The sequence below is a fragment of the Prionailurus viverrinus genome, chromosome A1, assembly GCF_022837055.1.
Source record: "Prionailurus viverrinus isolate Anna chromosome A1, UM_Priviv_1.0, whole genome shotgun sequence".
Classification (NCBI taxonomy): domain Eukaryota; kingdom Metazoa; phylum Chordata; class Mammalia; order Carnivora; family Felidae; genus Prionailurus; species Prionailurus viverrinus.
Window position 1 is genome coordinate 124,787,244 of NC_062561.1, and position 19,593 is coordinate 124,806,836.

A 19,593-nucleotide genomic window follows, 5' to 3' on the forward strand; every position below is an offset into this window, starting at 1 on the left:
TTATCTTTGGATTTTGCCCCATACACCTTTTTCCTTTGCTGATGTTACTTTCTGTCCTTTGTAATAAATCATAATTGTGAGTATGACTATATTCTGAGTCCTACTGAATCATACAACCTGGGAATGGTAGTGGGGATACCCCAATACAGATGGACTTTTAGTTCATTTTACAAAATAGATTCCTTTGCTGAGGAGTATAGGAATTAGGAAAGGGACAGAACAGCTGAAACAAAAACTAATAATATATAACAGTATCAGCTGCATTTTGAGTATTAAGGAAACCTAATTGTTAAGGTTAACCTAATTGTTAACCTAATTGTTAAACCTAAAATTGTTAAGGATTTTATTTATCAAAATTGTCTTGTTTGTGTGAAGGGACTTTAAAGATGTCTGTCCATTTTTAGAACTTATTTTCTTTGAAAACAAGCAATGAAAATAAAGATGTGCACAGCCTTTTATCTTGACTAATTGTCAGTATGGATTTTTTTAAATTAGGTGGTTACAAAGGTTTAAATGAAGAAGTAATAACAGGCTCTGGAAAAAGTAAGTTTTACTTTAGATAAAGTATTTGATTTTTATGGTCAAAGTTCTTTTACCCCTCAATTAAAAAATAAAAACCATTTATATCTTGTTTTGGTTTGATTGCCTTTAAGATTCTTGGAAGTCAGAAGCTGAAGGAGAAAGTGGTGATACTCAAGGTATACTAATTTTTGTGTGATCCCATGAATTTCTATTGTATTTTAATAAAAATGAAAAATACTTAAAAGCAGAGTTGACTTTTTTTTATTTGAAGTGAAAAGTTGAATGGTAAACATTGGGAAGTTCTACAGCATTTAAAATTTGATATTCAGTTCTTGTTTTCCCTCTTTTCTTCTGGTCCTTGTGATGTAAGCTCTTTCTTTTATTTGAATTCTAAGGACCAAAGGTGACCTACATACCACCTCCGCCACCTGAGGATGAGGATTCCATCTTTGCACATTATCAGACAGGCATAAACTTTGACAAATATGATACTATTCTTGTAGAAGTATCTGGACATGATGCACCACCAGCAATTCTGGTCAGTGTGATAATTATATCTTTATTGACTGTGTAGCAAACTTTGTTTTTAAAATAGTTGGTACATTTCCATAGGTTGATACGAAAGAATATAAAAATCTCATTTTTAGCACTTAATGGCTTAGGTTAGAAATTAAGAACCACATCTTAGAATTAATAACTATGTTGAAAGAGTATTAAATTTCATCTCCACATTCCCAAACCAGGATGAGAACTTCATTTAAATCTAAAAAGGATATTTTTCTAGAGATTCAAGATGTCTGCTTCCTAAATATTTGAGAAAGTCTGTTTTAGGAGAATGATTTTCTAAGGAGTAGGGGAGCTTACAGTCCCCTGTTGATTAATGAGCCATTATTACTGATCAGAGTATTTGTATTTCACAGGTTTTGAGAGATGAGAGAAACTGTTTTTAGAACTAGTATCTATAGGGAATATTCTTTAATTCTATGAAGTAATAATATATAGGCTCTGTTTATTACTTTTGAGTAGGGGCATCTTGGTAAAGTAAGTTTAGTATATAGAATGGAATTAACAAAAATTTAAGAATAACTCAAATGGGATATGTTTATGGAATGATCTGCATGTGATATATGGACTTTAATCACTGCCCCCCCCCCCACTCCCCTGCCTTTTTTTTTTTTTTTTTTTTTTTTTTTAGACTTTTGAGGAAGCTAATCTCTGTCAGACACTGAATAACAACATTACTAAAGCTGGTTATACTAAGCTTACTCCTGTGCAAAAATACAGTATTCCTATTATACTAGCAGGGCGAGATTTGATGGCATGTGCTCAGACAGGGTCTGGAAAGACTGTAAGTCCTTTTCTAACATGTATTCTCCATAATCAAACTATTAATAGTTTTTGAACTTAATTTTTTTTCAAGTAGTTTGAATCTTTTCGGTTGAATGGTAGATCGATAATTTCAATGAACTGTCATAAATACTCATGTTTTTTGCTTCTGAATGAAGCAAAATGAATGTTTAATTTATTTTTTTAAGAGTGCTCAACTCCTTCTGGAACATGTTAATATCTGAAATAAAATGATAGAGGGTCAAAGCACTAGAGGTTATAAATATAACCTCAGGTTATGCTATCCAAAAGAATTCGGATGAGATCGGGCTGGTCTTAAGACTTACCTCTGGGATCTGTCTGTTAAATAGGGTTCCGTGAGATGAGTCTTAAAGACTATGCCTTTTGAATCATGCAATTTTGGTTCATGCTGTTTTAACCTTAATCAGCCTCCATAGTAGAGTTGAGGGGATAATAAGTGAGTTATATAATATAGCAGCTGATGTGTGACTTAAACCTTACTTTGGAGGTAGATTTTAGTATCTTAATGAGAAAACTATTACAAAACATTTCTTTTGCCCCATTAACTTCAGTAAGGGTGAGTAATCCAAATGAATGATTTCCCAATTTTTGCTCTGTGTAACACTTTTGTCATGAATTCGGAGTGATAATTTTATCACTACTCCAAAAGGACAGATTTAGAATAATTGCTAAATGCAGTGATTTACATCAAGTTATATGTACATTCCCCTCTATAAATAAGTTAATGTTTATTTAGAATCAATGGGTGTGCTTTTTAAAAAACTGAAAAATATCAAAAATTTTATATTGTATAATATGAGCATAAAGATTGAGGTGTTAAAAACTCACTGAACTAAAACTGTTTTCTTCTGTCATCTTAAATTTACCAGCAAGATGGAGGAAGAATCTAGAGACTGTAAGGAAATAAGGAATAGATTTATTTCTACAGGGAGAAGGATGATGTATTATAAATTCGTATACTATGTAATTTAACTTTTAGGCAGCTTTTCTCTTGCCAATTTTGGCACATATGATGCGTGATGGAATAACAGCCAGTCGTTTCAAAGATCTGCAGGAACCAGAGTGTATTATTGTAGCACCAACTCGAGAGTTGATCAATCAGATCTATTTGGAAGCCCGAAAATTTTCTTTTGGGTATGTACATCTGGAATGCCATCCATTTTTTTTTTAATGTGTATTTATTTATTTTGAGGGCGGGAGGGCAGTGAGAGAGGGAGAGAGAGAATCTGAAGCAGGCTCCATGCTCAGCACAGAGCCCAGTGTGGGGCTTGATCTCACAATCATGAGATCACAGCCTGAGCTGAAATCAAGAAGAGACTGAGCCCCCCAGGCACCCTGGAATGCCATTCAAAACAAGGTTTTCTTTAGAGATTTTTCTTAAAGTCTCAGTGGAGTTCTCAGAAGAATTCAGTGCAGCCATGTAATTAGTATTTCTTGATTGAAATGTGCTTTTTTTATAATCTTTATGGAATCCCAGTTTACTTAAAAATTTTTTTCAATTTTTTTCAATTTTTTTTTTTTTTTTTTTTTGAGACAGAGAGAGATACAGAGTGTGAGCCAGGGAGGGGCAGAGAGAGAGGGAGACAGAATCTGAAGCAGGCTTCAGGCTCTGAGCTGTCAATGCAGAGCCCAATGTGGGACTTGAACCCATGGACCATGAGATCATGACCTAAGCTGAAGTCGGACACTTAATTGACTGACTACCCAGGCGCCCCCAAGTTGTTTTGTTTTACCTATTTATTTTGGTTTTGTTCTATTTATTTTTGGGGGGTAGGGAGGGAAGGTAAAAAAGAAAAGTTTGGTTTTTGTTTCAAGGAGACTTCCTAAAGAGTAGTAACTCATTTGTTACACATTACCATGGATGAACACTGTTGTTTTGGCTTTCATGACCGTTTGAATTCAAGGTAATGTGCATAACCTGTATTTTTCTGAAATTCATTGTGTTCATTTGGACAGACACGGGCTGACTCTGTATTTTTGTAGGAAAGGGACTGGCACTTTGGCATCAAGAACAAATAATTCAGCAATAGTGGTCTTGGATACTTCATTGACCTGTGAACCTACAATTAACAAAGATACTGCTCATTCTAAGAACCATGCAAGCAAGAAGGGAATAAGGGAAGAGTTAGAAGTCTCATGTTCAGAGCAAAATATCAGTCGTAATATCCTTCTCAGTTCTCTGATATATATAAAGTAGAGGGTGAGGATAAGACTTATATGAATATGACAAATAAAAAGTGTATACAGAACTGGGAAAGTATTTTTCATTAAGTTGGCCAATTATGCTAGTTCAACAAGCTTGTGAGGAAAAGAACTAAGGCAGAATACTAGTTACACTGTTGTTAAGAACTTCTTGAAAGCAAAAAAAAGAATACTAGTCAACTCATCAGTGGTTTGATTTTAATCGTTTTAAAACGTGTTATTTTTAACTTGAATATCTGTGTTATGCCTTGGAAATTCAAAGCAAAAAGTAAAATCAAAAAGCCAGAAATGTCATTGACACGTCTACACAGATGTTTGCTTGTAGTTTTTGATATCCAAAACCTTTTTTCCACACATTGCACAGATGGCCTTTTTGTAGGCATAGCCCTAGCAGTAATGAGAACCTGGCTGGTGCACAGAACTTTGACAAATTCTGCAAGTGGAGAACTTATTTTTTCCATATGGATTGAATCTTGCTTTTTTTTTTTTTTTGCTTTTTTTTTTTTTTTTAAGTCAGAGCTTTATTTTTATTCTGCTTTCTTCCACCATTTTCTGTGGTATTCCTTGCTGCTGAGCCACCCAGGCACTCTGGAATCCCAGGGTTTTTTTTTGTTTTTTTTTTTTTAATTTTTTTTCAACGTTTATTTATTTTTGGGACAGAGAGAGACAGAGCATGAACGGGGCAGGGGCAGAGAGAGAGGGAGACACAGAATTGGAAACAGGCTCCAGGCTCTGAGCCATCAGCCCAGAGCCTGACGCGGGGCTCGAACTCACGGACCGCGAGATCGCGACCTGGCTGAAGTCGGACGCCCAACCGACTGTGCCACCCAGGCGCCCCAGGGTTTTTTTTTTATTTTTAAAAGAAATATGGGGAGCCCTGGAATCCCAGTTCATTTTTTTTTTTAATTTTTTTTTTTCAACTTTTTTTTTTTTATTTATTTTGGGACAGAGAGAGACAGAGCATGAACGGGGGAGGGGCAGAGAGAGAGGGAGACACAGAATCGGAAACAGGCTCCAGGCTCCGAGCCATCAGCCCAGAGCCTGACGCGGGGCTTGAACTCATGGACCGCGAGATCGTGACCTGGCTGAAGTCGGACGCTTAACCGACTGCGCCACCCAGGCGCCCCTCATTTTTATTTTTAAAAGAAACATGGGGCGCCTGAGTGGCTCAGTCAATTAAGCATCTGACTTCCACTCAGGTCAGGATATCTCGATTCGTGAGTTCAAGCCCCGCATCAGGCTCTGTGCTGAAAGCTGGGAGCCTGGAGCCTGCTTTGGATTCTCTGTCTCCCTCTCTCACTGCCTCTCCCACACTCGCGTGCATGTGCGTGCTCTCTCTCTCTCTAAAATAAAGATTAAAAAATTTTTTTAGAGAAGCATGCTTACAAATCAGATAATAATAGATACATAATAAACATTGGTGGTATATTTTCTAGTAGTTTTTAGTGCATGTTTAATGCACTTGGGGTGTTCTTAATAAACTGTTTAATATAATTTAATAATATAAAAGATGCTTATTTCATAATTAGACTTAATTTTTAATCATTTTCAGATTGTATCTTATTTCTGTATTTTGGCACATTTCAGTTGTTTCTAGTTTGGGACTACTATAAATAAAATCATAATGAGCAGATTGCTAAATAAACTTTTTCTATTTTTATGTTTTAAGTTTTCCTTAAAGTAGGTTTTTATAAGTTTAATGTTAAAGGGTATGAACTTCAAGCCAGTACCGATAGTTCTGTTAGCAGTGTATGAGAACGCCAGTTCACTCTACACTTTGTCAACATTTGGTATTATCTGTTGCCTAACAAATTACCTAAAACATAGTTGCTTAAAATGATAAGTACTGTGTAATAGTTTCTGGGAATTAAGAGTTGGGGAAGAGTTTAGTTGAGTGCTTCTTGCTTGAGGTCTCTCTCAGGAGTAGGAGATTGCAGACAAGATACCAGCCAGAATTGTAGTTTTCTGAAGACTTGTTTATACCTGTCCCATAAGGATGCTTGATTGTCCTTAGGAAATGACAACTGGCTTGCTTAGACAATGAATGAGGAAGAGCAAGGAGGAGGCTACAATGTCTCGTATAAAATAGTCTGAGTCACTTCTGCCATATTGTGTCCATCACTCAGCAAGTTACTAAGTCTACCCCGTACCCCAGGACTGCCATGTCATTTGCTTGAACAGTGCAAACTGGAAATGCAGGGTCCTTTGTTCAATAATTATTATGGGGTCACCTGGGTGGCTCATTCGGTTTGAGCTGCTTTCTGACTCTTGATTTTCACTCGCGTCATGATCCCAGGGTCATGGGATTGAGCTCTACATTGGGCTCCACGTTAAGTGTGGAGCCTGCTTGGGATTCTCTCTCTGTCCCTTTGCCCCTCTCCCCTGCATGTACTGTCTGTCTCTAAAATAATAGAAATGGGAGCGCCTGAGTGGCTCAGTCTGTAAAGCATCTGACTTCGGCTCAGGTCATGATCTCACGGTTTGTGAGTTCAAGCCCCGCATCGGCCTCTGTGCTGACAGCTCAGAGCCTGATACCTGCTTCGGATTCTGTGTCTCCTCCTGTCTCTGCCCCTCCCCTGCTCATGCTCTGTTTCTCTCTGTCTCTCAATAATAAATAAACATTAAAAAAAATAAAAGTAAAATAATAGAAATTATTAAGAATTTTAAGACTGCATATAGCAGAGCATTAAAGGAACCTAAGGACTCTTCCTATCTTGGGACCCTATGTGACTGCACAGGTTGCACTCCTATGAAGTCAGCCTTCACACACGCTTAAGGGGAAAGGGACTTAGGTTCTATATTTGAGGAAAGGGACAAGTATCTTTACTTTTTTATTTAAAAGGCGAAACTACTTTTGGAATGCTTAATAAATTTTCCTTTGTTAATTACACATTGGTGTATACCACTTTATCTAATGGGGTGTTAGTTTTGTTTTTATAGGGTTTTTTTTTTTTTTACAGATTTTTATGTAGAAATGGTTATATTTTATTTTCTATGAATCAGTTTATTTTAAAATGAGAAGAAAAACTAAAGTTACTAAAAATCCTTTAAAGCCTGAAGAAAGTGGATATATATTGCTTATAACAGTGTTTTTTCTTGATAATCCCCATGTACTGTGTTGCTTTTAGGCTTTTAAATCAAGTAGTAAAAAATAACATTTTATTTATTAACTTTATTAATTTTTAAAAATTTACATCCAAGTTATTTAACACATAGTGTAGTAATGTTTTCAGGAGTAGAATCTAGTGATTCATCACCTACATATAACACCCAGTACTCATCCCAACAAGTCTCCTCCTTTGTGCCCCTTGAACAAATACTATTTTAAAAACAAAAACATATGCATGGCAAATTCACATAATAGTCATGCACAAATTGAATCTTTGTACCTGGAAATTTGTTGCAACGTTATGGCAAAACTGAAAAGTAAATACCTATCAGTCAAGGACTGGTTAAGTTATAGTACACTTAGAGTACTAATGGTAATAATGAAGTTATTGAATACTTAGCATTTGCTGAGTTATAAATATTAAATGTGTTATTTTATTTAGGCCTAGCAATAGCAGAAAATAGAATCTGTTTAAAGCAATGAGTTTGTTTAATAAACAAAATTTTGGGGGTACCTGGGTGGCTCAGTTGGTAGATCATGAAACTCTTGATCTCAGTGTTGGGAGTTTGAGCCCCATGTGGTGTGTAGAGATTACTTAAATAAGTAAACTTAAAAAAAACCCTACAACATAAAACTGTCCTGCACTCTTGACAACCCTTCCCCCCCAACTTATTCAATTCTCCTCTTCAGAGTTAACCACTGTTAACAGTTTCACATGAATTAGTGTAAAAACAGCTGGTGCACACATACGCACTTTAATCCTTCTTCCAATAAGTGGGTAGTACACTCAGCTGTTGTCACTCTCTTTTTTTAATGGTAAATGTTAATCTGGAACTGTTGCCCTTTCTATGGGAATGCACAAGTATCTCTTGCGATGAGTGGACTGTAATTACAACTCTTCTACTGTTTTGATGCTAAATAGTTGGCAGTGAATATTTATGTAAATTCATCTTTGCCCATTTGTGGGGACATACTTAAAGGGTAAATTCATATATGGAATTTATTGGGTCAAGAGAGAAGTTTTTTACAATTTTAATAGAGACTAATTGTGAAAGAGCCTGTCTCATTTTATCCTATTAATTTCAGTTTCCCGACACCATGGCTAACATGGTATTATTACACTTCAAGGAAAATGTTATGTTTGTCTTAATTTGTCTTCCTTTTTAAAGTAATGTTGACCTTAAAAAAAAAATGTTTAAAAGCCAGTTGTATTTCTTATGAACCACATGTTCATGTTTTTGGTCAATATTTTTGTGGGTGGTATTGGTGTTTACCATTGTTTTTGAAGAATTGTTGCTTGGATAGATTGCAGATTTTTTTTCATAGTTTTTAATTTCTTTTTCAACTTCTTGGGAAGAATTTAATTTTTTTAGATAATGAGAATGTATTAGTTTTTTTCTTTATGGATTTCTTTTTATAGTTTATTAGAACCAGATGTATAATTTTCACAAAACTAGAAAATAACATTTATTTTTCTTGTAAATAGGACCTGTGTAAGAGCTGTTGTTATATATGGGGGAACCCAGTTGGGTCATTCAATTCGACAAATAGTACAAGGCTGTAATATATTATGTGCTACTCCTGGGAGACTGATGGATATCATAGGTAAAGAAAAGGTAGGCCCTCGAGGGATGACAAAATTGTGGATTAATAATTTTTTTTTTGTATGGGAAAGGGGAAGAATGGTATATAGAGAGATATATATTTATTAGAGTACCCTTTATATGTTAGGCCCCCATCAGAATCTTTGAATGGACTATTACATAATTCTTAAAATAATTCCAACATGAGATAAAAAGTATTTCCTATTTTGTGTTTGATAAAGCAATAAGTGATATTATGTAGTTTATTTAAAATCCCTCACTTAGCTCTAGTGATAGAGCTAGGGTTAGAACCTGGATCTGACTAGAGTCTATATCCTGTACTCCACTACACTGGGAGAAATGCATTACATGCTCCCATAGTTTCATATAAGTTATGATGACATATTTTCTTCCTGAATTGTGTACTAGCAATTTTGTTTCCTGTTGAAGCATAGGAGTAATGTTAACCAGTATTATTAAATTTCCAAGTCTTTAAAAAGACATTTTAGAGTTATATATTTAGTGTAGGTATTCACATACCACATTATTAAATCACTAAATCATTGCTTTAAATTCACGTTCATGAACCTCTTTGGCTTTTTTTAGGCTCTTCTCTAAAGGGGTTACTCAAAATACGGTCTTTCTGCATAAAAATACGATACTTATTCAGACTACCCAGAGAAATCCACTTTGATTTCTCACTTAACATCTTACATGGTTGTGCGACATTCATTTGTTTTCCTTGCAAATGTCTGTTTCTCTTTGTAGTGATAAGTGTTCATGCGAAGAAGGTGAGAGAAGTTTCTCAGTTGTTCCCAAGTGATTACAGAATGGAGAATTTATTAAGAGTTTAAAGCATTAGAAATAAATTTACCGGTTATAAGACATTTGAATATGTCATGATGTTAGGAAATGTTTCTTTACATTTAAAAATCTGACTTTATCAGATAATAAGATGTAGATCTGTGAGGTCCACTATGGTAGTTAGCCACATGTGGCTGTAAACATTTAAAAAGGATATAAAATGAAAAATTTTGTTCTTTAGGCATACTAGCCACAGTTCAAGTGCTTAATAGCCGTATGAGGCTAGTAGCTAACATGTTAGTGGAGATCAAGAATTGTTAATAAACATTTAAATAAACAGTACTAGTGTTACGAACCAAAACAATTCTCATCATTTTATGCATTGATTTCTACTTTACATTCTTAAGAATAAATCAGTAGTTGGAATTGTGGACACATTTTAGTTTAATATATTGACTAATATGCATTTTCTGCTCTAACCCTTGAAAATATCCTGAAAGATTGGTCTCAGACAAGTCAAATATTTAGTTTTGGATGAAGCTGATCGCATGCTGGATATGGGTTTTGGACCAGAAGTGAGGAAGTTAATTTCCTGCCCAGGAATGCCATCAAAGGAACAGCGTCAAACCCTTATGTTTAGTGCGACTTTTCCAGAGGAAATTCAAAAGTAAAATTTTTTTCTTCTTAAAAATAATTGTTATGTACATAAATGGCTTTATGAAAGGAAAAGCAATGTGACTCTATGATTTTTAAGAGTTTTTTTAAAATTTAAGGTAACCCAGGTAGTTTAAGAAGTGGATCTATTCCTAAAAACTTAACTGCATTTTTCATTGTTTGTAACCTTTATCCCTGGCTTTGCCACACTTTATAAAATTTGTAACATTTTATTAAATGTGTGTGTGTGTGTGTGTGTGTGTGTGTGTGTGTGTGAGTGTGAGTACACAGCACCTAGATAGGATTTAATAAGTGCTTACTCAATGAAGTTATTTTTTGTGTCTTGAAACCAAAATTGTAGAGCTTGCAAAAATTGGGCCTTTTGTAGAAAATTCACATACCAACTGTTGACATATATTGAGTATCTTACTGTATATGGTTTGGTGAATTCTGAGATGAGGATGACACATCCCTTGTAGATGATGTGTCCCTTCTAGAGTTCTAACTCTTCTTCCTGCTTGCTGATCCCTTGGCCCTAGGGAGCCTGAAGTGTCTCAACAGCAACTTCTTAGCTTGTCATTTAGTTAGACTCCTGCGTATTTACTCTGATAGAACTTTTCTTTCTTTGGGAACCAAGACCTCCACACCTGCAGAATCTGTGGCTGTGGGTGGGACAGGAAACACAGTTTCAAATATGAGTCACAGGGAGCAATGGTAAGTGGACCACTCTTGCTTTGCATGCCTTGCTCTCAGACCCAATGTACCATATAAGGATTTCTGGTTGAAAGTTACCGTGCCCTGTTGAATCTTGTGCCATATTCAGAAAGAAACACTTCCAAGCACTTGTTTAAGTGGATGTTCCACTTTCTGTAGCCTGGCAGCATCTCACTGTTGTCATGTGATATGACCTGCAGACGTTACGGTTTTGGGCCTGCTCTGTCACTTATTTTTCTGTAAAGTGGGTCTCCTGGTCTGATAGAGTCTTACATGGGATGAAATACTTCACAAGCCACAAGTTAGTGGTGCTGGCTATTGATTTGTTTTACTTAATAGATGATTTAAAAAGTCTTTGTATAAAGTTAAAACAAGCTCTTTATTGGGGGAAAAAATCTAAATCATAAGAGAGCATTTGACCAGTTAGGATTTTTTCTTTCTTAGTGGTACATAAAATAATAGTTTCTTATAATAACTGGTGTCTTAAAACTTGAAAGGTGGTATCTGTATTTCCCTTATCACCTTTGCAATTAATAATAAGTAGATAATTACCTACCTAAATAGCAGGTAATATTCTGCTGCCTATATGTTTTTTTATTCACCCTGAAATAGGAAGGTATTTGAATGTTGGCTAGCCAGAATGACTAATGTGTACTGTCATCAGTAATATTTGTTGAGGGCTTTTTATGAGCCATATTTGAGTATAAGTCCTGGGTATTTAGGGTAAACAGTAGAGTCCCTCACCTTGAGGGACCTTGCCCATTATTCTGTCTGAAGTCCAGTGTTATCATTCTACATATTCACTGAACTATTGCAGCATCCATTTCCTTGGCTGATGTTTCTTTCTGTAACTGTCCCCAATTTATTACCTGTATCCTTAATCTCTCTTCGGATTGCCAGACTTGAGGATTTAACTCTTCAGGAGTATTTTATTCTTAGATGAATTACCTGTAAAGTTCACTATGTCCAAAATGGAAGCTCTTCTTCAATGCCCTCTTTCCTGTTCAGTTTTCCTTACTGGCAGTGTTGTCTTTCCAAGCCCAAATCCTTTCAATCATCTTGATTGCTTTAATATATTCTTTTAACTTTATGCCCTTCAAAAACAGTCATTTTGGCAGTTATCTCTAAAATATTTCAAATCAGTTTCTTCTGTTTCCCACCTTAATTTAAATCCTTTTCACTTTTCTCTCTGCTCATTGTCAGTAGCTTTCTAACCTGTCCTCCCTGACTCTAATCTCAGTTTTGTGTCAGTAATAATTCCAAAATAAAGTTTTAGGTTTTTTTTTAGACATTTATTCAAAATAAGCCCTCCTGGGGCGCCTGGGTGGCTTGGTCGGTTAAGCGTCCGACTTCGGCTCAGGTCATGATCTCGCGGTCCGTGAGTTCGAGCCCCGCATCGGGCTCTGTGCTGACAGCTCAGAGCCTGGAGCCTGTTTCAGATTCTGTGTCTCCTTCTCTCTCTGCCCCTCCCCTGTTCATGCTCTGTCTCTCTCTGTCTCAAAAATAAATAAACGTTAAAAAAAATTTTTTTTAAAAACAAAATAAGCTCTCCTGTGTCTTCCCATTTCCACAGACTAACAAGATTTCAAAGTGTACATATGATCAAATTTTTGCTTTTTCTGCTACTTTATTACCTGGGATTGTATATTTCTTTTCTATTAAAACTATTTCTTGTTGGCTGAGCAAGCCAAATTCCATCCTTCCTCATTATTTTTTCTTGTTTCTCCTTTCTTCTTAGAATGTCTTTCCCTAGTCATCACTATTATACATTCTTGCTTGCTGCTGCTTAGATCTAGCTCAGTACTTGAAGACTCTTGGAAATACACATCACTTCATCCATTTCTTGCCATTGTATTTGTCAAGAAACCATTTTAAACACTTGGCACATTTTTTTGAATATGGTAAATGTTTAGTAGATGTTAACTGTTAAAACTGGAATATGAAAATATATTAAATACTAAAACGTTTATTTTTTTAATTTTCAAAAATTTTTAAAAATATTTACTGTCAAATTTTGTCAAATTGGCTAACATACAGTGTGTACAGTGTTCTGTTGGTTTTGGGGTAGATTTTCATGGGTAATTACTTACATACAACACCCAATGCTTATCCCAACAAGGGCCCTCCTCAGTGCCCATCACCCATTTTCCCCTCTCCCCCTCCCCCATCAATCCTCACTTTGTTCTCTGAAATACTAAAATGTTTTATATATGATTATGCAATATTAAAAATTGTTATATACTTTAAAATGTAGTAATTATTTTTTATATAACTATATCTTACTTGATGTGAGCATCTCAGTGGCAGAAACTATCATATTCATCTTTGTATTCCCAGTACCTTGTATCATGTATGCCTGACACAGACACACAATTAATGTTTTAGTGAATGAAAAAAATATGATGGAAAGTAATGAACTGTAGATGGTTTTAAGATTTGTGCTTGAGAGGGTGCTTGATTCTTGAAGGAAGGACTTCAAAAAGAAGCTTTTCTGTTTCTTTTATGGTAACAGCAGGTGAAGAGAAAGAAGCAGTAATGATTTATTAAGATTCTGGATATGCTTTGCTCATGAGATTTTCATGAGACAGCTAAGAAGTAGGGACTGCTAAATGGGACAGAGGAGGACTGATGATAGATTTGGCCCTCCTCCTTAATCACAGAAAAACTCAGTTCTTTGCCAGTTCCCTTTGTCCTCTTCCTCTGTTGCTGGATGATTTAAAGCAGGCCTTCTTAATTGTATGCTGCCTGTGAGTTATGTGTGTGTCCACATGCTGATATCCTCAGCATTTGGGGTGACCATACACAGCCTGATGTGAGCTAGCCTCTGGGCCCTTTACCTCCTGTCTCATTTTTTTGCTCAGACATGCTGTATAAATGCTACAACTTTTTGTATGTGTCATGACATGAAAAGCACTGACCTAAGGTCTGGTTTGCTGATAATTGTTCAAAGCATAGTAGTTTAACAAGTAATACTTTCAGAAAACAACTTTTAGCAATAACATACATAAAAGCATTAGTGAAGGACAGAATTTTTGCCCTACGCTTGCATTTCAGTTTGTAACAAAAGTTCCTATTTGTTGTAGTCTGATACTTTAGCATACTTTTCTATTGTTATATACACATTTTAAATAGTTTTGCATGGCCACGTTTCACTAAGTTATTTAGTATTTTACAAAATCTTAATGTTTTATACTGATCTTTGGAATTAGTACTTGCATGATGTAAGTTATCTACCTTGTTATAGTTGTTATAATCTGTCCAATTAACATTAAATAACACTTGGAATAATTCAGTGAATATTGTGAGTGTTAATGGAAGAGGATAAGTTAAGGAGTAATTTTTTGTCTTTGAAGGTTGGCTGGGGAGTTTTTAAAGTCGGATTATTTGTTTGTTGCTGTTGGACAAGTGGGTGGAGCATGTAGAGATGTTCAGCAGACCATTCTCCAAGTTGGCCAGTACTCAAAAAGAGAAAAACTTGTCGAAATTCTGCGAAACATAGGTATCTTACATTGATATTATTTTTTGTCATAATTTTGATTTTTAAAAAATGCTTAATTTTTAAATTACTCTAAAAATTGTTTGGTATGGGTTTTTAAATAAGTGTGTTTTCATTATTTCCTCTTTCTCTAAAGCTTTCTTTATAAAAGGTTTTATGATTTAGTTTCCTCTGTAAATTATATAGCAGTTTAATATTTTCTTCATAAAGATTAAAAAAAAGGATTTGAGACTTGAAATATGTGACTAAAAGCTATTCCAGGAGAAATACATATATTTTTCATTGTAAGAAATAAAAAAGCCTCCTTTACATTAAACTCCATTTTCTTCACCCTGAGTTATTTTTAGTTCATAGTTTTTGCTTCCAAAATGTTTCTATAATTGTAGATTCAAAAAATTTTAGAGGTGAAGGGAACTTTAAACATCTAGTTCTGGTTTTTACAATAGTGATGAGAAATTTCTCACCCCCCCCAAATAATTTTTATAGAAAGTCGTATTTCTTTGATTGAGTTGAGCTTACTTTGTGCCGAAAAATAAAACTTTTTAATATTGCTATTTTATTTATAATTTTTTTCATTATAGGACCTACTTTATTACTGAGAAAAAATGTTTTATTTTTTCCACCATATGTAGCAAAATTTATTTTTCCTTTTTTAAAAAATCTTAGTTTTAACATACAGTGCAATATTGGTTTCAGGAGTAGAATTCAGTGATTCATCACAGCAAGTGCCCTGCTTAGTACCCAGTAATAATATTTTAATTTCTTCTTATTACCTCACAGGCTAGTGTACTTACATGCTATATATTCCCCCTCCCCTTCTTCATTTTAGTAATTGTTTCAATTTGAATGTCACTGTTGGGATGGAGGAATGAGGAGAGGACAGGAAACCATCTAATTTCCAACAATGAGGAGAAAAAAAAAGAAGTTGACTTAGAAAACACTTAAAAAAATTTTTTTTAATGTTTATTTATTTTTGAGACAGAGACACAGCATGAGCAGGGAAGGGTCAGAGAGAGAGGGAGACACAGAATGTGAAGCAGGCTCCAGGCTCTGAGCTGTCAGCCCAGAGCCCGACACGGGGCTCAAACTCACAAACTGTGAGATTGTGACCTGAGCCGAAGTCGGACGCTTAACCGACTGAGCCACCCAGGCGCCCCTAGAAAACACTTTTAAAGGCTTCTATTCTTTAGTTTCCGCTGAGTCTTAAAAAAACATAAAACTTTTAAAACCAAATGCTCATCATGAGTTGGAGAAATTTTACTGGTTTGCTTCATCCAGTGTTTGATAAATTACTGTATATGGCATATTAAGTTAAAATAATAACTTCTGTGGGCCACATACTATTCTGACTGTTTTACGTGTATTAACTCATTTAATGCTCAAAACAACTTTCTGAAGTAAGTTTTGTTAACCGCATTTTAACATTGAGGACACTGAAATACAGAGAGGTCAAGTAACTTGTCAGGTATAAATTGAAGTTCCATATGCAGAAGAGATAAGCAATATGTAGTTTTGCTGAAGTTAGAACATTTTTAGTATAAATGTTAAGATTTATAAAACCTTAAGATTTTTTATGTATTAATTTGTGTAATAAAGATTATTTGAGAATAATTCTAATGAGAGTTTTCAGAAGTGCTGGTTTGCCTTTGAGAAATCTTTGAAGTCACTGTATGAGCACTATTGTATACTTCTGTATTATTTAAACTGTTAAATGTTCTGCAGTTTAGAGTTAATTGTTTTGATAATTTATGTATGTATGTATTTTTTTCAATCTGCATGGAATATCCATTCAGTATATCCTCAAGTTTTACATATATTTGTTCATATAATTTTTTTTCTACTTTTTAAGGTAAATCTGCTAGCCTATCCCCTGTGCCTTTAAAATGTATAGGTATAATTATTTTATAGTAGTATAACCAGCTGCCTTTTTCATAATTTAATTTTTTAAATGTGTATTTATTTTGAGAGAGAGAGTAAGAGACAGCACTTTCAATGCAAAGCCCTGTGCGGGGCTTGATCTCATGAACCATGAGATCATGACCTGAGCCGAAATCAGGAGACAGACGGTTAACCGACTAAGCCACCTAGGTCCCCTCATAATTTAATTTTAGTTGAACATGTATCAAACATTTTATTGAGCTCATTAATTATTAGGAGAACTAATAAGATGTTATAGCTACTTTGAGCAATTCAAAGAACACGTATGTGTAGGATATTAGGAAAGCCCAAATAAATTTACAAATAAATGCAAAACTGGTCAATATCCACAAAGCAGTAATCAGTTACATTTGAGGGGTAACTTCATTTTTATTTTTATTGATAAAGATCATTTGCATTGCTATCAGTTGCAATAGAGGTATAACAGAAAAAATAGAGTAAAAGTCACATAACCATGAAGGGTGTGCTAGATGGTAATTTTTCTTGGTTATTTCAAAGTCTTTCACAGTTTTTCCTGACAGCTATATCCTCTCATGATCACAACAATCTCAGAGATTATTCTTGGTCACAGAAAGGCTGGTCTCATTCTGTTAGGCTTATTTGCATAGATGCAGCAAGACTATTAACAATATAGGCCTCTTTGAGTTTGTTTTGCACATCAAGAGCCAAACGATATTGAATAATAAGATCACAAAATTAACTTCTATCTGGAAGTTTTCATAAGAACTCTGACATTGAACTTTTAAAAGCCTCCATTATTTGCTTAGATAGGAAATTAAGTCTGGGAAACTCTCTGAGTCATATTACAACTGTAATACATAGCAACTTAAGTGAGTTCCTATCTTCTAAAGTTTCCCCTGATTTTTCATGTAATTAATTCTTGTTCCATTGCATCTGTTAGACTTTCATGATTCTTTCTGCTTCTGAACTAGTCCTGTAAATTCTGCTTGTCCAGTGATAGGGTCTAAAAGTTATTAAAACAATGTCAACTTAGAACCTTCTACCCTAGACTATTTTTTTTAATATCAGTAGTTAGAAGTGCTTGATAGAGGCACAAATATACAAACTCTGCTATCTGGCTTATAGTATAGCCTTTGGGAAAGTATCAAGAGAAAACAAACTATATAGTTAACAAAGACTTAATGATCCTGGTTAATTTATTAGTGATCATTATTGAAAATGAAAGATTTAATGAGGGTTTATAATAAGAATAATGCTAGTAGTAAGGAAATTTGGTTGTTTCTGTGGCATTGCAAAATAAAGGTAATAAAGTCATTTCTAAGAAATTTTAGATGAATGTCTAAATGATGATGTCTCTAATGAAATGTCTCTAATGATAATGATAAGCCTATTTTCAAAGAACTATGTAAATGTTACATCTGATTTATAAAAATGGGGTAGGTCTAATTTTTCATACCAAGAACATCTGGTAAAAAGATTAAGTGCAAATAGGATCTGCTTTTCTGTATTTATACAGAATGCCACATGTGAGTCTGGTGTACATCCCATTTGAGAACCACTAGCCTAGAAGGTGCTATATTAAAATTAAGAAGTGAGCTATTTCTTTTAATTAAAAAAATTATTTTATATATATTTACTTATTTAATAAATATAATTTATTGTCCAACTGGCTTACATACAATATGCAATGGTCATCCCAACAAGTGCCCTCGAGAAAGAGCATGTGTGCCAGGGGAGAGGGGCAGAGTGGGGAGAGAGAGATTCTTAGGCAGGCTCCATCCACACTCAGTGCAGAGTCCCATGCAGGGCTCAATCCCATGACCCTGGGATCAAGACCTGAGCTGAAATCAGGAGCTGGAGCCTCGACTGACTGAGCCACTCAGGCACCCCTACATATAAACATTTTAAATAATAAGTGAAATTATGATTGGCAACACTATGCTGTTGTATTAGGCACTGTGCCTCTAGCCCTCTGATCAATATAGAAAAACTCTAGAGAGTTATTTCCTAAGTATTTTAGTCAATGTTTCTCCTGTAGGTGTAAACATATGGGCATTTATACATCTCCAGGGACTTCCCAGAAGGTATACATTTTGAAAGTATTTCCATAAAGTCTACATCTTACCTATGCTTTTTAACCTAGAGGAAGTTTAATATCTGTTCTGACTTGAAAACTGTTGCCATTTGGGGCGCCTGGGTGGCGCAGTCGGTTAAGCGTCCGACTTCAGCCAGGTCACGATCTCGCGGTCCGTGAGTTCGAGCCCCGCGTCGGGCTCTGGGCTGATGGCTCAGAGCCTGGAGCCTGTTTCCGATTCTGTGTCTCCCTCTCTCTCTGCCCCTCCCCCGTTCATGCTCTGTCTCTCTCTGTCCCAAAAATAAATAAACGTTGAAAAAAAAAATTAAAAAAAAAAAAAAAGAAAACTGTTGCCATTCAACTCTTAAAAATAGTAACACATCAAACAAGCCTAATTATTTTTAGCCTCTCTTTTATTTTTTAAGGTGAGATAACAAACTTTTGTGCTTTTCCTAGTGTTTTCTGAGAAATCACAATGATAGTTTAGATGGATTTTTTTTTTCTTAATTTATGGTTCATTTTTAGAAAGGCAGAATCAAGAGTTGTCAGAGGAGAGTTGAACATTGCATTAGTGTAGGATCATTGGTGGCTGAGAAACAGTACTTGGTTGCCAGTTTAATTAAATGACAATAAAACCTTTCAAAATAAATATAGAAGGTAACATGATTGTTAAGAACCATAGCTCTTTCATAAATATAGTACTTTTGCTGCTTTTTTTTCCCTTTAAATAACCAAAAAACATAATAAAGTCAGCACAGTCTCTGCTATATAAGCTGATTAAGGAAAAGAAAGAATAAACTTTAATACTGTAATTACTGAAAATAGCTGTAAGTTATTTTCTGGAGTAAACTGACACTTCAGTTTAGGACAAAATGAGTGTTCCCTGGGTCCCCTAAGACCTTCTCGTAGGATCTCTGAGGTAAAACAGTTTTCATTATTATACTGAGAATTATTTATTTTAACATAATATACATGCCAATAAGTATTTCAATTTTTTCTTGGTTTTAAGTTTTAATATGGTAAATTTAATAACTGAAAGTGTTTGGGATTGTCAATAATATAAGAATTTAAGAATTTAATGGGGCCACAGACCAAAATTTTGAGAGCTACTACAGTAGGGAAAAACTACTCTTTTTTTTTTTCCTTCAAAACAGAAGCACATACAGTT

The 19,593-nt window shown here is 34.9% G+C and overlaps 1 protein-coding gene across 1 annotated transcript in view; it reads left to right on the forward strand.

The window, feature by feature from the left end:
• The window catches only part of DDX4 (DEAD-box helicase 4), an 88,101-nt gene that overhangs the window by 59,822 nt on the left and 8,686 nt on the right, over positions 1-19,593 (forward strand). The window contains exons 11-18 of the mRNA XM_047854412.1: positions 496-543; positions 654-698; positions 918-1,060; positions 1,718-1,870; positions 2,870-3,024; positions 8,688-8,817; positions 10,089-10,255; positions 14,310-14,455. Of these exons, the coding sequence (XP_047710368.1) occupies positions 496-543; positions 654-698; positions 918-1,060; positions 1,718-1,870; positions 2,870-3,024; positions 8,688-8,817; positions 10,089-10,255; positions 14,310-14,455 (987 nt within the window). The remainder of the gene's footprint in view (positions 1-495; positions 544-653; positions 699-917; positions 1,061-1,717; positions 1,871-2,869; positions 3,025-8,687; positions 8,818-10,088; positions 10,256-14,309; positions 14,456-19,593) is intronic.